This window comes from Ruditapes philippinarum, unplaced genomic scaffold (assembly GCF_026571515.1).
Source record: "Ruditapes philippinarum isolate M1 unplaced genomic scaffold, ASM2657151v2 ctg1386_1_1_1_1, whole genome shotgun sequence".
Taxonomy (NCBI): Eukaryota; Metazoa; Mollusca; class Bivalvia; order Venerida; family Veneridae; genus Ruditapes; species Ruditapes philippinarum.
In genome coordinates, this window is record NW_026862840.1 from 203033 (window position 1) to 217750 (window position 14718).

General features: G+C 32.6%; 1 protein-coding gene across 3 annotated transcripts; it reads right to left on the minus strand.

Moving 5' to 3' along the window:
* Positions 1 to 691: 691 nt before the first annotated feature.
* LOC132720372 (uncharacterized) lies at positions 692 to 14401 on the minus strand. Of its 3 annotated transcripts, none has more exons than XM_060704500.1 (9): positions 14265 to 14401; positions 11374 to 11616; positions 10165 to 10324; positions 9575 to 9687; positions 8268 to 8402; positions 7317 to 7521; positions 5674 to 5821; positions 4753 to 4867; positions 692 to 3700 (listed from the first exon to the last, which is right to left on the minus strand). In XM_060704500.1, the coding sequence occupies exons 2-9, from the start codon at positions 11548 to 11550 to the stop codon at positions 3545 to 3547; spliced, it is 1209 nt and encodes a 402-aa protein (XP_060560483.1). In that variant the 5' UTR covers positions 11551 to 11616; positions 14265 to 14401; the 3' UTR covers positions 692 to 3544. The 3 variants fall into 3 exon arrangements, with proteins under 3 accessions (XP_060560483.1, XP_060560484.1, XP_060560485.1); XM_060704501.1 differs by lacking the exon at positions 14265 to 14401 and adding an exon at positions 13474 to 14114; XM_060704502.1 differs by lacking the exon at positions 14265 to 14401 and adding an exon at positions 12997 to 13182.
* Between the last annotated feature and the right edge of the window lie 317 nt (positions 14402 to 14718).

A 14718-nucleotide genomic window follows, 5' to 3' on the forward strand; every position in this document is an offset into this window, starting at 1 on the left:
CCACTCGGCCAAGGAGGCCCCTATTGTACCACTAACCAATCACACTAAATATAAATGTAGCCTCTATGGCTGAGTAATCAAGGTAATGACCTGCACTTCACAGTGTGGGATATATTAATTACTCTGTCAACGACTTTTGATTATTTTGTAAGTATACAGATTGCTCACAGAGGGTGGTTCTAATATGGTGCTGGCTGTAACCTGACATAAAGCCTGACAGGAAATCTGAGGTTTTCCTAAAGTCATCATATGACTGTAACTGTGTCAGTGTGACTTAAAACTGCCAACCCTATAAAATACAACTGCGATGCCTGCACTAGAGAATCAATTCTATGGCTCATTGGTTCACGTAGCTGTGTTGATTGCGAGCAGATAAAAGATGCTATCCGGAACTCAGCAAATGTGGGTTTTTCCAAGCTAATCTGTAGGTACAAAGACACTTTTAACGTTATAGCTTCACAGTGCACAACCATGAGTCACAATAGATAAGTCAACCTGTTGCACTAATTTTCGAAGCTGTAACCGTAAAAGTTCGTAACTACTGATTAGCTGGGGAAAACCCAAATATTCTTAATTCCGGAGTTAGTCTATTGTGAATTTCAATCCCACAATCCCTGTAATCTAGATCAAGGGAGTATTTTCTATAGGGACAATTTGACACTGCTGGGAGAAAGGTAGCTTCAAAATTCAATTGTTTCAATTTCACATACAGATTTTATTTTCTAATAAATACATATAATTTATACATGTAAACAACTACAATGGCATTTAAACTTTTAATCTCATAATTTAAAAGTATCTATATACAGTGTTTGCACCATGAACATATGAAGGCATAAAAAACAACCACATTAATTCACATGTTTTATATATGTCATAATATTAATAAACCCTGTGTCATATACTAGTAACTGTAACCTATATCTATTAAATATTTGAATGAGCATATAATATCTGTTGAAAATAACATTTTTTTTTTCATTTGCAAATGGTATATCACAGAACATCTGCCAAGCTTTTAGAAAATATTAAATTCTGAAATTTTATAACCTCCATCACTTTAAAGGTAATAACCCCTATGCTTCTAAAGTCTAAATGATAAGCCTTTGCCACCTGTATATAGCCAGACAAGCCTGCACCTCTGTGAAGTCTAACAAGGGGTTCTTCCCTTGGCTGACATTAAAGTTTCATCTTGACATCCCCAAAAATTAATAATAGACAGTTCCATTTATGAAAGTTGGACTAGTCCATTTAAGACATTAAGGAAATAAAGGGTTAAAGAGTCCAATTGTATTTAGGGTTCCCTGGCCATTTATATGGGAAATAAAATGTTTTCTTTTATACACACTCCTTAAGAGATACTTGAGGTACTGATTACAAATTGGGGGATGGGGGTAAAAAATTCCAATATAGGAGTAAATATACATGTATTTGGAAACAATGTCATCTTAACAAAAAACACAATGTAGTTCATACATGTGAAATTTAAAAATGTGGTTCTTTGGATTCAAAAAAGTAAAATCATTACAAACGTATAGCACTGTTTACAGCATAATTTAGAAAGCTTAAAATTTAGCATATTTACAACATTTTTGGCACAACTATATTTCTATACAAGATACTGAAGTTAATCTTAAAATTCATAAAAAAGTTCTCTTTTATTTTTTTCCAATCTCATTATATTTAGATCATAAATTGTTAAGTAATCTCTGTTTATAAAATTATATATATAAAAAATTCCATTTTTTTCCATGCAAGCATTCCTGGAAAGTTTATTTTTACCCCTCTGGGCGTAACCACAATTCCAACACCCAAAGAATTCTATATAATTTCTTTTTGCACAAAATTTCTACTTGTTCAAACATCTTTGCTGACAAGAAATTTGCCAACACATTGATAACTTAATGTGAAAATATGATCCCATGCATAACAGGCATCTTGAGGGATTTTGGGACATAAAAGAATATGGTGTTGAATGAAAGACAAGATCGGATCTAGGATTCTCAACAATATATATATGAATGAGTCAAGCTGAGTTCAAGTTATTACTGGCATTAAGTTCAGTCTGACCAGGCTCTATGTTAGCTGATCAACTTCCAATTTTCATCTTGATATGCCTAAAATTTCTAGAAATAGAAACTGGACAGTCAATTTATGAAATTAAGCAAGATAATGTTAGATCATTACATCAAGCATAATAAATTGTAAAACAGTGCCTTCAAAAATTAGTGCCAGCAAAAACTAAAATAAAAAACTTCATTAAATCCTATAAAAAATTTGGAGACTATAAATTTTTGTAACGTCAGAAATCGTTTCATATATCAAGCTATTCTATAAAAGTGTTAAAAAGCTATGCCATATTGAACAGTCAATATTTTAAGACTTAATTTATATTTTCCTATACTTTGTGGAATCTTTTCCCTTAATAAATATTCATAAAACCTCTGTAAAACCCCTTTTAAATCATGAATATTCAAAGATTTCATACAATCTTTACACCTATTAAATCATGAATATTCAAAGTTCATAATTTCAACACATAAAAATTTGTTCATTTTGATCAATTAAGTTCTTTTGCTCATCAAAAATTGTAAATTACAAATGTATTATAAACTAAAATTCCCTCAATATTTGCCATTTTTAAAATATACTGGCAACAAAAGGGATGTGTAAAATGAAACAGAATCAGTCTAAAACATGATTTTTTAAAAATGCTGCAGTGACAATAATAACTGAAATTATATTCACTTTACTGCTTAAACAACTTTCGTAAGATTAAATAATTCTTACTGAATTGATATTTAAATACATTGTACACATATCTCTAGTCAACGGATGGGTCTCCTCAAGAAAACTTAGATATATGTATTTTATGTAGATTTTTTTCAACTTAACACTATTTTATTTAGAAAATATATTTTTATTTTGTTAGATTTTACGGCTCACTAACACAATTTAAGTAATATGGCGCCAGAACAAATGATGATAAGAAAATATATGATTTATTGTAACGTACAAAGTACATGAATGATATTCCCAGGATATCAGTTTAAAGTCTAGTGACAGACTCGGGGGAAGCAGCAGGGAATCAAACAAGTCATCCCTGGCCGTGTCTTCAACGAGTGTTTCAATCAGATCACACTATCACAGAAATCACACTTTATAAAGAACTTAAATAAATACTGCTTCTTTAAGGAAGTTTATCTTTTTAGAAGACAAAAACAACAACTAAGGTCTACGTTTTATATTGATAAAAAGGTTTTAACTCTATAAAAATATTTTCTAATCAAAAGAGTAAAACTTCAACGTTTTTGGGTCTTATATTATAATACGAGTTAGAATTTTGTTATTGTAAAACATAAATGTGGAGGGACTGTTGCATAAATTTATTAACAGACAGAATGAGCATTGTGAAAATAATATACCCTTTAATAGAAAGGGTGAGGCCATTAAAAAGCATTTTAAAAACCATCCTTTTATCACCTATAGATAAACAATGAAAGACTTCTGGTAACTAAAGTCACAAGTAGAACTCCCGTCGCAGCTATAACAACTGACTGGCCGCACTCTGGCTCAAATACACCATTCCTCCGACAAAGTTAACGCCAGCCGCAATAACAAACACTGGAAACCATCTGCCGTGACTTTGAGTAACAAGTTCAGCCGTTAAAGGCCCGCATAAAATTCCTGGAATAGTTGCCTGAAAAATAAATACAGAATAGTGTAAATACATTGTTACTTTCACTGGCATTAATTTCATTTTATTCACCTGTCAAGTAAATTGCACTTAATAGCATCAATAAGTTTAAATACATGTATCAAGTTAACTGACAGGTTAAAGTTATGTACATGTATTCATCATAGCCCTCATTCTTTTCAATTATGGTAACTTCCGTCCACTAAACAAGAGTTGAAACCACTGATTATCGGGAGCTGTGGCCTAGTTGTTAAGGTGGTTGCCTCTTAACCTATAGATAGTTGATTCAAGCTTTACATATAATATCAAGAAGCGAACTTGAAAGTGATTCAATAAGAGAAAATGTTACTGTTGATAAATGGTAAGTCAATTGTGTTGATATATGACACCTTACCACACTTCAATGGACTTGTCCATCCCTCAATCTGGACAAAACTTAAGAACAAACTTTAATATTATATGTACTGACTGAAGAACATTATCAGACTGCATGGACTTGCTGGCTAATCCTGGTAATCTAGGAAGAATCTGTTAACACCAGCAGGATAAGGGCTACACATAATTATTAAACTTGAAAAAAACGGTTGGCTTTCCAAAATGACCTGAATCATTGAATTTTTTTTTAAACCATAGCAGGTATAATAATGAAACAGGGCATCTTAGTCATGCTTGTGTAGATAAGTTTTTATCTACATTGTAACCGTCTGGATAGCTCAATAGGTAGAGCGTTGGACTGTGAATCGGTTGTCCTGGGTTCGATTCACGGACAGTGCAGATCATTTTTGTTGTAATGGATCATAAAATCCTTTCTATGGTCATTCACACTCTACCTATGCTCTGGCATGTACAAAAGTAATCAGTTCTTTGCAAAAATAAAGGCAACTAGTACTGGTTAACTGTTTGACAGCCCGCCCTGGAACAATGCCGAAACTTAACAGTGCTCTGGCAAATTCAATGTGGCTTACTCAACGATTCAAAGTGAAAACTACCAACACACCAACACCACCACCAATCTACAATGATAATCTGACATAGAAAACTACAAGTGTACATACTAGAGTATTGGAGATAGCGAAGGTGATGCCAGCATGGCTCGGGGCAACCTCCGCGTGATTACTGAGATGTCCTGAAGAATTACAGGCACTCAGCCCAAGGCATATTGTAACAAATCTGAAATAAATAAACCACAGTCATAATCTTAATATATGTAAAACTAATCACATTCAATAAACTATTTAATTTTTCTATAACATTTGTTTTAATTTTTCTCTTTCTATTTGGTTACAAGTCATACAAAAACTGTGAAAGTCATAATTTCTTTTCATAGTGCTTTAGGAAGACCTAAATGCCCCTCCATGCAAAATTTAAAACTTTGAAGGGTACCTATGAAAATTCATTGAAAATTCTATAGTGACCTCCTATTATGTTCTCATATGTGTGAAGTGTGTGAAGTTCTCTTCAATAGTTTTTGGAGTTACCAATTTGCATGCAAAAACTTAACCAAAGTGTGATACAGATGCAAACTTCTTTGAATAGATGATGTTAAAAACAAGATTAAGTCTTCATGAATGTAAATGAGACAAGATTTTGGCTTACATCCTATACAATCAGAACAAAATTATATTAACTCTTATAGTACTTGACTGAAACAGGTTATGTATGTATACACTGACATACATGTACATACATGTGATTAAGTAAACTTTGCGTAGCATGTCACTCTATTGTGTCAAGTATTCCAAATCTGTTGATACAAATGAGCCATGTCATGACAAAACCAACATAGTGGGTTTGCGACCAGCATGGATCCAGACCAGCCTGCGCAAAACCTATCGCAATCTGAACAAGATCCATACTGTTATACAGTACTTTAAAAACAGGTTTTGTAAGCGGAAAACAAGCAGGAACTTTGATAGACTGCACACGATTGTGTTTTAATCTGACGTGGTCAAATTTTTATTTTTTGGTTAACTTACAACACAGCTAAAGGTAAATTATTGACAGCACTAAAGAAGAGAATAAATATTCCGGGACCCATCAGTCCAATACTTGTCATCAACCGTCGCACAGATAATACTGTCCACTTCTGTGTGGTGATGAGAGAATCAGCCCAATGTCCCGCAACTGAAAATTACAATATTACTTATCTATTAAAACAAGCTTTCACGCTTCAATATTACACCAATACATTCAAACCAGGGCTGAGGGTTATATAGAAATTTTCTTATCTTTAACTCATGACTGGCATAAACTTGCACCAAATTTAAAACAACAAATGAGATTCCAAAATCTTAAAGACTATCTGCCTTTTAGATATTGCATCACGTGATGCTTAGGGAACAAGTTAACTATTTTAAAGTAAATAGCTTTAATAGTTTCTGAAAAATTGACATTGATTACCTATTTAAAGCTCACAAAAACCTTTGACCTTTTGACTTCAAAATGAGCCTGACAAGTAAAACTCGCCAAAGTGTATCCACATATGAAGTTTCAATGTTATAGCTTTATTAGTGTTGAAGTTAATGACCGTAACTGAAGACTTAATCATAAAAGATTATTCATTACTGGTGCCGACAGGTCATGACAATACCTCACACTTTTTTTCATCAAAATGATTTTAAGGCTGCTTGTTGTAGTTGGCATTCTTAAAAAACAAAAACCTTAACTTTGTTGTAAATACATAGAATTTTATCAAACCATAGCAGAATGATTTATTTTAGATGTTAGATTGATCAAGTATGGTATTACACTCAGAGGCATTTATAACCCGACACTTACATTTTTTCGGTATAACTTGGTTATTTGTGAACGGATTTTGTTCAGTTTTTGAGCATACAAAATTCAACATATCATACTTATTTCCTAGAATTTTATTTCCAATTCATTAACATGAAAATAGAAAAGTAACAAAACAAATATGTTACTGCAAAATGAAAAATCACAAAATGACTGTAAATATCGTAACACAATGAAAAGTCTCTAAGTCCAACTGATTCTGTATAATAACCAGTTCTAATACTTCCTGTGTCATCCCATGGCTATAGCAAAGTGTAAAAACCTGTCTCATGGTTGTGACGTAGTGATGTTTTGGGGAATATTCTCCATTCCTGAATTAGGGCTTCCTCGAGTTCCAGCAACTCCTGCATTCCAAGTTGCCGGGTCTAAACATCACACTTGTCGGCTGAATTGAACAGGTGTGTGAGAAAGCGGGCAAAAGCTTCTTGCAATTTGCTGAAACACTAGCAAGCCCTTATTTAGGAATAGGGAACTGTGTGGCAGAGCTGTGTTCTTTGTTATAGCCAATTGGGAGGACATACAAAGTGTAAGAACTGGTAAACATACAGATTTAATGGGATTCAGAGACCGTTCATTGTGTTATGATTTTTACAGTCATTCTGTGATTTTTCATTTTACAGTAGCCTATTTGTTTTGGTTCTATTTCTATGTTCTTATCGATGAATTGTAAATATAATTCCAAGTAGGAAGAATGATGTTGAATTTTGTTTAGTCTAAATTTGAACAAAATCCGTTCACAAATAACCTATTTATACAGAAAAATGTCAGTGTTGGGTTATAAGTGCCTCTGAGTGTACATCCTATACAAAATGACACAACTTACCTACTCCCACTAAAGAATTCATTAGATAAGGCACTGCAGTTAACATGATATGTGTTTTACCGGCTCCCAGCGACCGAGTAAGGTACGTCGGTAACCAATGCATGATGATGTAGTTAGACCAATTCATGGAAAAATGTGCAATATAAATAGACCATAGTGGCCAGTGACTGATGAATTCTCTCCAGTTAACATTGTTATTATTTACCTGAAACAATAATAAAAGAATTCATCACATGACGTTGTTTTCACTGTACATTTCATATATATTTGTATTACGAACAGTTAAAGACATACAGAAGTGTAACTTTTTACAAAGGCAAAGAAGGAATATCTTAACTATAGTGCAGGGAACTTTAAGTTAAACTTAGCATGATTAAAGGGAATCATAACTGAAACAAATTGATGAAAAAAACCCTGGGGGTAACTTTCCTACTTTTCTTAGTTATCTGCCCCTGAAAGTGAATTTCTGGCTCGTTTAGGGCATTTTCAAGAGCATGTAAGTACTAGATGCCAGTAATGTAAAATAACGATATAAAAATTGAGATGTAATTAAATTCGATGCTTTATTGCTGCCTAGGATATGTAAAAGAAATAACATTTTCTATATTAATTATTTTTTGAACATTTATTATTGACCGTGGATTTATACCTAGGCACTGTAACCTCAAATACAAACTTCAAAATTCTTCATTCATAATACTACAGAACATTCAAGTCAAACAAATAAAAAGTGGTAATAATTCCATTTGAGACATTTGTTAGCATTGTCTGTTTATTTTCTTAAATGTATCTACACTTAAAAGTTTAATTGGTGTATTTTCATTTCAAAATTGTGTCTAGCTTTCATCCTGGAATAATTCCATATCAGATTGACAGCAAATGCAGTCATATCAATGTATATAGTCCCTCTTTCTATTAACGTATTGATATGTACACAAAAACAGTACTTACTTTAGGTGGCTCTACAAATTCCTCATCAATGGACCCCCTCGGCTCTTTATAAATATACAACCAGAAAAACACCCAAATAAAACCAATAGAGCCAAATGAATAAAACATCCATCTCCAACTAAGATGAGGACATATCTACAAATATAAACATGCATCTTACATGAAAACAAATCTTAATCTAATATTTTCAATGATATCAATGAAAAAAAATTTTTTTTTTGTTCATTAAATTTTTTATTTCTTTCATTATGTTTCATACAAACATTTAAAGATCTTGTAACACAAATTTTTTTATGGTTTTTATCATAAATATGATGCTCAAATTAAGATTTATCAATTTGTATGTTCCAAAAAGCATTATTTATAAAGATATTACCGAATTTAACATTTCATGTAAATAAAGGGAGGTAATGAAAAATTTATTTTCTATGAAGTCGAAGTCAAATTTTTCAATAAGAAATGAATGCATATATTTTAATGATTACATATAATATGTACATATATTTGCAGGACATATTTAACATACTCTTCGATGTTTGAAAATTGTTTTATCAGCATAATTATATACATATATAATATAATTTCACCTAAGTGTGGTATACAACCTCAATTACAACATACAGGATCTTTAATGCACTCAATAACTCTATGCCAAATTTCAGTCTTTCTAACTTTTATACATGAAAACTGCAACAGGACACAGGTACATGTAGATACATTATTTTAAATAATAAATGGATGTATAATCCATTAAAACTTCTCTTGTGTTTCAGATAAAAAATTTACAATACTAATAAGAAGTCATGCCTGTCATGTATGAATTAATGAGTATCAAGATAGATTTTCTTTTGATGGGTGTTCTTTGTTTGGAAGTGGCCTGTAATACTAGTTTGGTTTTAACATTGATTGAAAAACTAATTCTTGCAACTAATTCTTGCACTTTCGAGTCCGCTTCCTGGAACTAACCAGTACTGGTGTCATATGAAGTAACATGGCCGTGACCCCTAGTAGGGCTCGAATCCATAATCTCTAGGTTGAGAGTCAGACACCTTAACCACTAAGCCACCACTCACCTAACTAGTTTGACAGTACGTTTTGATTTTCAACAATTCTAATCTTATCTAACATTACAATTCATATCTTATCATTTATGTGTTCTAGTTCGATTGCATTGTATTTTTTCAATATAAAGATTGTCTTTACTCATATCTTTGGCAGATTGTTTTATAGTGTCTAATCATATGCTTATGCAGTTACAATAACCGTGTATTATCTTGCAAGGTCACCAAAATATAATCTCAACTTACCACAGATGCTACAGTCTGACCAATGGAACCAAAGGCCACCAAATAACCAAACGCTCTTGATCGTTCTTCACTCGGAATGCCATGAGAAAATATATGAAACACTGTTGGTAAACCTGGAAAAAAGAGCAATTTAAACAGTATATTTACAATTTTTGATTACCATCAAATTTTAAAAGAACTCCACTGAGGTCCGAAAGCCTAATAAAATAAAATGTAAAGTAACTTGCAACCTTCAACTGGGGCAATGAAATGGAAAAATAACAGATTATAAAGAAAACTCAATTCAATTGAACATTGATACATAAGCGTGACTTTTTGCATGATTTGAGTTAAATGCGTTTCAGGGCTTTCTGTTCTAGAGTAATTTAACACAATAAAATTGTTTATTCTGGTAAAAACTTATTGAGCAAATGATCTAAAATTTGCACTCTTTTCATGCTAAAGAAAACTTTTCATGCAAGAAAACTAGACAATTATATTTTTTTAACATTTTAGGCGTCAGTTGAACCTAAACATTATCTTCTAACTTATGTGTGGAACTTTCTGAAAAATTGAGTGTAAACACATTTTTGGATAACGAAAGAAATTACCTAATCCTTCTCCTAGACCAAGTATTACTCGAGCCAAAGTCAGAGAGTATATTGAGTGAGCAAACAATGGCACAAGAAATGTTGACAGGGACCAAAGTAACACTGAAATTGTTAAAACGTTTTTCCCTCCATATTTTTTTGTTGCACTGGCACCAATCACCTGCAAGGAAAATGTAACTGAAGTCATTTTAGTATATTTTTTCCTGTGATAAAGAAAAGGAAAATATAATTAGATTGCTACTTTTCACGATGAGTAATTTAATTAACTTTTGATTTCTTGACCAAAAAGAAAGTATAATGATGTCACAGAGGGATGCCTATGGAACATTTCTGACAAAATATACACATTGTCAAAGAACAAAAAAGATGTGGAAACAAATATTTTTAGCTTCATTGACCTTGACACCATTGACCTTAAAACTTCACCAGAGAAACTTAAAACAGCAGAAGACAACATATGAGCCATGTTATGTGTTTGCAAACAGCATGGATCCTGACCAGCCTGCGCATCCGTGCAGTCTGATCAGGATCCATGCTGTTCGCTATCAGTTTCTCTACATGTAATAGGGTTTGTAAGCGAACAGCATGGATCCTGATCAGACTGTGCGGATGGGCAGGCTGGTCTGGATCGATGCTGGTCGCAAACGCATTATGTTGGTTTTGTTGTGACGCGGCTCATATCTATAAGGTACATATAGTGCAACCTCTTTAATGGTACATGTTTTAGGAGACAAAGAATTTAGATGTTGCTGTAAAGAGGTAAAATTTACGATGAATTGTTACTTTAACAAGACATGATACTGTTGTTTTAAAGAGGTAATTGTTCTACAGAAGGTTGCACTGCAAAAATAGCATTGTTTTTTTATCAAATGTCTTAAGATATTAATTAATAAATAGGGGCTCTAAGAGAAATGTTTCGTGTGATGAAAAGAAAAAAAAACAAAGGAATGATGGATGAAAAAAAGGAACAAACCGCCTACAATATACTCCCAACCAAATTATCTGAGCCCAAAAGATAAAATAATTATGCAAAAAGCATTTAGATGCTTATTTTAACCATCCAATGGAAAAAAAAACCCCAGAGCAAATCAGAACCAGCTAAATTGCCTTTGAGTTTCAATAATATTTCATATATTAAACTTTCTTTTAAACTTAAGACAGATCGACTAACCAATCTGACAAAGTTTTTCCCCCCAATCCAGTAGTTACCTGACTGCTTATATATCCAACAGCAAAAGAACTGAGCACCCATCCCTGACCATGCATGTCCCAATTAAACTCATCTGTCATGGGGACAATGGCTATAGGCATGATAACTCTGTCGGCAGCATTGATGAAGTTTGCCATTGAACACAGCCATAATGTATGAGATGGTTTATTCAACATTTTGCCAATCTAGATTAATACATGTGCTGACATTAGTTTAAGATCCTGCATCTTGTAAAAGGAACACTGAAATTAAAACAAACAAACTTTCAATAAAAAATTAGATTTATGCTAAATAATGTCAAAATTGAATTAAGCATTTAAAATTTAAAACTAGGCTTTTACTTCTCAGACTTTAAAACTAGTTACTTTTGTTAACAGATGATATAATAAATCTTCTACAGCATAAATAGGCATGTCTGTCTCTATCAGGGCAGGGCCAAAAAATTCTTCTTTGTAGTGGCCGAATATAGGCTGCTTCCCCAACCAAACTACTCTCTTTTTTTCCCCAGTTTGGTCCTCAAAATTCCCCAGGCTTTTGAAATTTCCCATAGAATTTAGAACAAAATTAAATGTTGGTGATGAATTAAGGTCTTTTATTGCCTTATTAGTATTTCCCAGTGCTTTTTTGCTTTTCTATTTTGAAGAACTTGTTAAAAGTTTGTGTTAAATTTGAGACCCCTTTTCCCCAAAGTATGCCAAAATCATAGTAAAATACCGGTTTTCCAAAAATCGTACCACGGTACGAAATTTATTTTTATATATTGCAATATATCGGTATACCGGTAAACCGTTACACCCTTACAAAATCACCCATATTTTCCCCAAGAAAAAGGCTGAGGCTCCTTCCCCAAAAATGGTGTTTTGGCCCTGCAGGTTTACCGCTGTCGTTCGCAAATGGCACCAAAGGCGACAACATATCAATTCTGGCACATAAAATCTTTAATTGATTTTAATTTAAAATTTAATTTTATTATAATTTAATTTTACTGGCGTCAACGTAAGATAAAAATATCCGACAACTAGAACACTTAAAAGTCAAGAAGCCGCCGTTTTAATTACTTAAGTGGCCCAGATGTGAAAGGTCACAAATGATTAATTTGTTTATCAAACTGTTATCATCAATTTTGTGACACTTCGGGAACATGTCAAGATGGAAGTGTCAATAAGTTAATTGGAACAATTTACATCTTTAATCCCCAGACTGAGAGCACTGTTAACTAGAAGGGTTTTTGTCACAAAAACATATGTCTCTCAAAACTATGTATGGTCACTCATGTGAAGTTTCATTGAATTCCTGTGAATTTTGGTGGAAATGCCGCCAGCAGTTTGACCCGTGTTAGCCGGACAGGATTTTTCTATTTATTTTAGCTCTGGCAGCCATTTTGTGCAGCAAAGCCGAACATGCCAGTGATATGCACAACTAGGGATGGTACTGATCATTCCTGTAAAATTTGGTTGAAATCCAACCTTTAGTTTGCCTGTGAAGGCTGGACAAGCTTAATGCTGATGAACGGACAACCAGTAATAATGCGGCTACTCTATTGTTCTTTTTAGCCACACATAAGAAAATAGCCACATAAAAGCATTACGGAATGAATGACATCAAAGAGAAAGAAGAGTTACCTATTGTCACTCTAGCCATATTATTACTGTTGTGTTAGAGCGGACGGCCAGACAGACGGCAAAGGCAAAAACAATATGTCTCCCAAAAATTTTAGGAAACATGTGTAATTATGTCTCCTAAAATTTTTGGGTGACAATCTGGAATCACCTTAATTTGCAACACCATTTTCAGTTTTTTTTATCTTAATTATTTTCCCATTCTGCCTGATCATATAAAAATTTTGCTATTCTTTTATGAACACTAGTCCTAATCATAAGACCTATACGTAACCTATTTCATATTTATCATTCATTAATCTGATATTTTACATTTTTCATTTTCCATGTTACGTTAGGTCTTAACAGATCTTTGCAAAATCGTGTAGCAAAAAAATTGACATTAGACATCGATTTAGATCTAATGAATTTAAACAATTAAAACAGCGTGTATTTACATTAATTTTGACCTATTTATGAACAAAACTAAAAAATAAATACCTTTAAACAAAATAATTGAACTGTCACAACCGAAAAGTCATGATTAAATCCTCTCATTTAATTAAATTCTTTGTACAGCTGATAAACAAATGGCCGCCATACAGTGCGCGAAATCTGATTGGCTAATTTAAATGCAAGCGTTTAAATGAGTCCAGAAGTTTCTAACGGAATATTTTTTCAACGAAATAATTGACCATGCACCGTCAGTGTGTTCAAATATATTTTTCCGTTCAAAAAATTGGAATCAATCTGTAAAACGCTTTACTTAACCAGTATGGCCGATGAGCGAAATAGACTGATATTTATATTTTATTTTTAATTGATAAGTACATTGTTTTAAAGTTTTTGTTAATGATAGACCATGCAATTGAAAGAACAGAAGATAAGCTTTTGAATAAAGCTTGAAAGGCAAGTCAACAGACATTTTTTTAATTTTTCAAAATGCTACGCGTTTTTGAGCAATAACTATTAGACGTAAAGGCTTGACCAACATAAAACTATAACAAGCCTGTAACGTCTAATCTATTGGACTATTATGAACACTATTGAAACAATGCTTTTTTGAACACTGTTGAAACCAACAATGTTAAAGTATTAAACTTTGAATTAATACATGTGTAAGGTTAGGTATGAAAATTCCCCTGAAAATAACTATGTTTTTGTGTTCTTAGGTAACGCTAAAGCTGTCATAACTTTTCCTCCATAACTTTTTATTGACAGTTCTAACACAGTCAGTCACTTGACAACTGATTTACGTACTGATGTAAACAAACATATGAAACTATACGTACAAAAAAATGAAGCAGAACAGAACTATATCATAAATGAAAGTTATATCAAACAAAAATATCAAATAAATGTCAAAATATGTCAGTTGTCACGACGTGGCAGAAAAACTTGCATTTTATGCTTACATCATTGTAAAATAATTTAGTAATGAATTAATAAAAATAAACTATTTTTAACTCAAAAATTACAAAAAAATAATACAAAGAAAATCTCTCGCACCCGCATAAGGATATTGTTGTTAATATTCTTTTTTTATAAATAATTTATTGTTTTATGAATTGATGTAAGCATATCTCGTACCATAAATTGTCGTACGTATCATTTCGGCCCAATAAATATCGACACAGACTTATAATAATTCAGCTCTGTAATATCGAGGCTCAAATCAATTTCGAGAAGTTGCAAATGTGTTATTTTCTGCAATTAGGCCTAGTACTAGCTGCTTATTCAAAGACC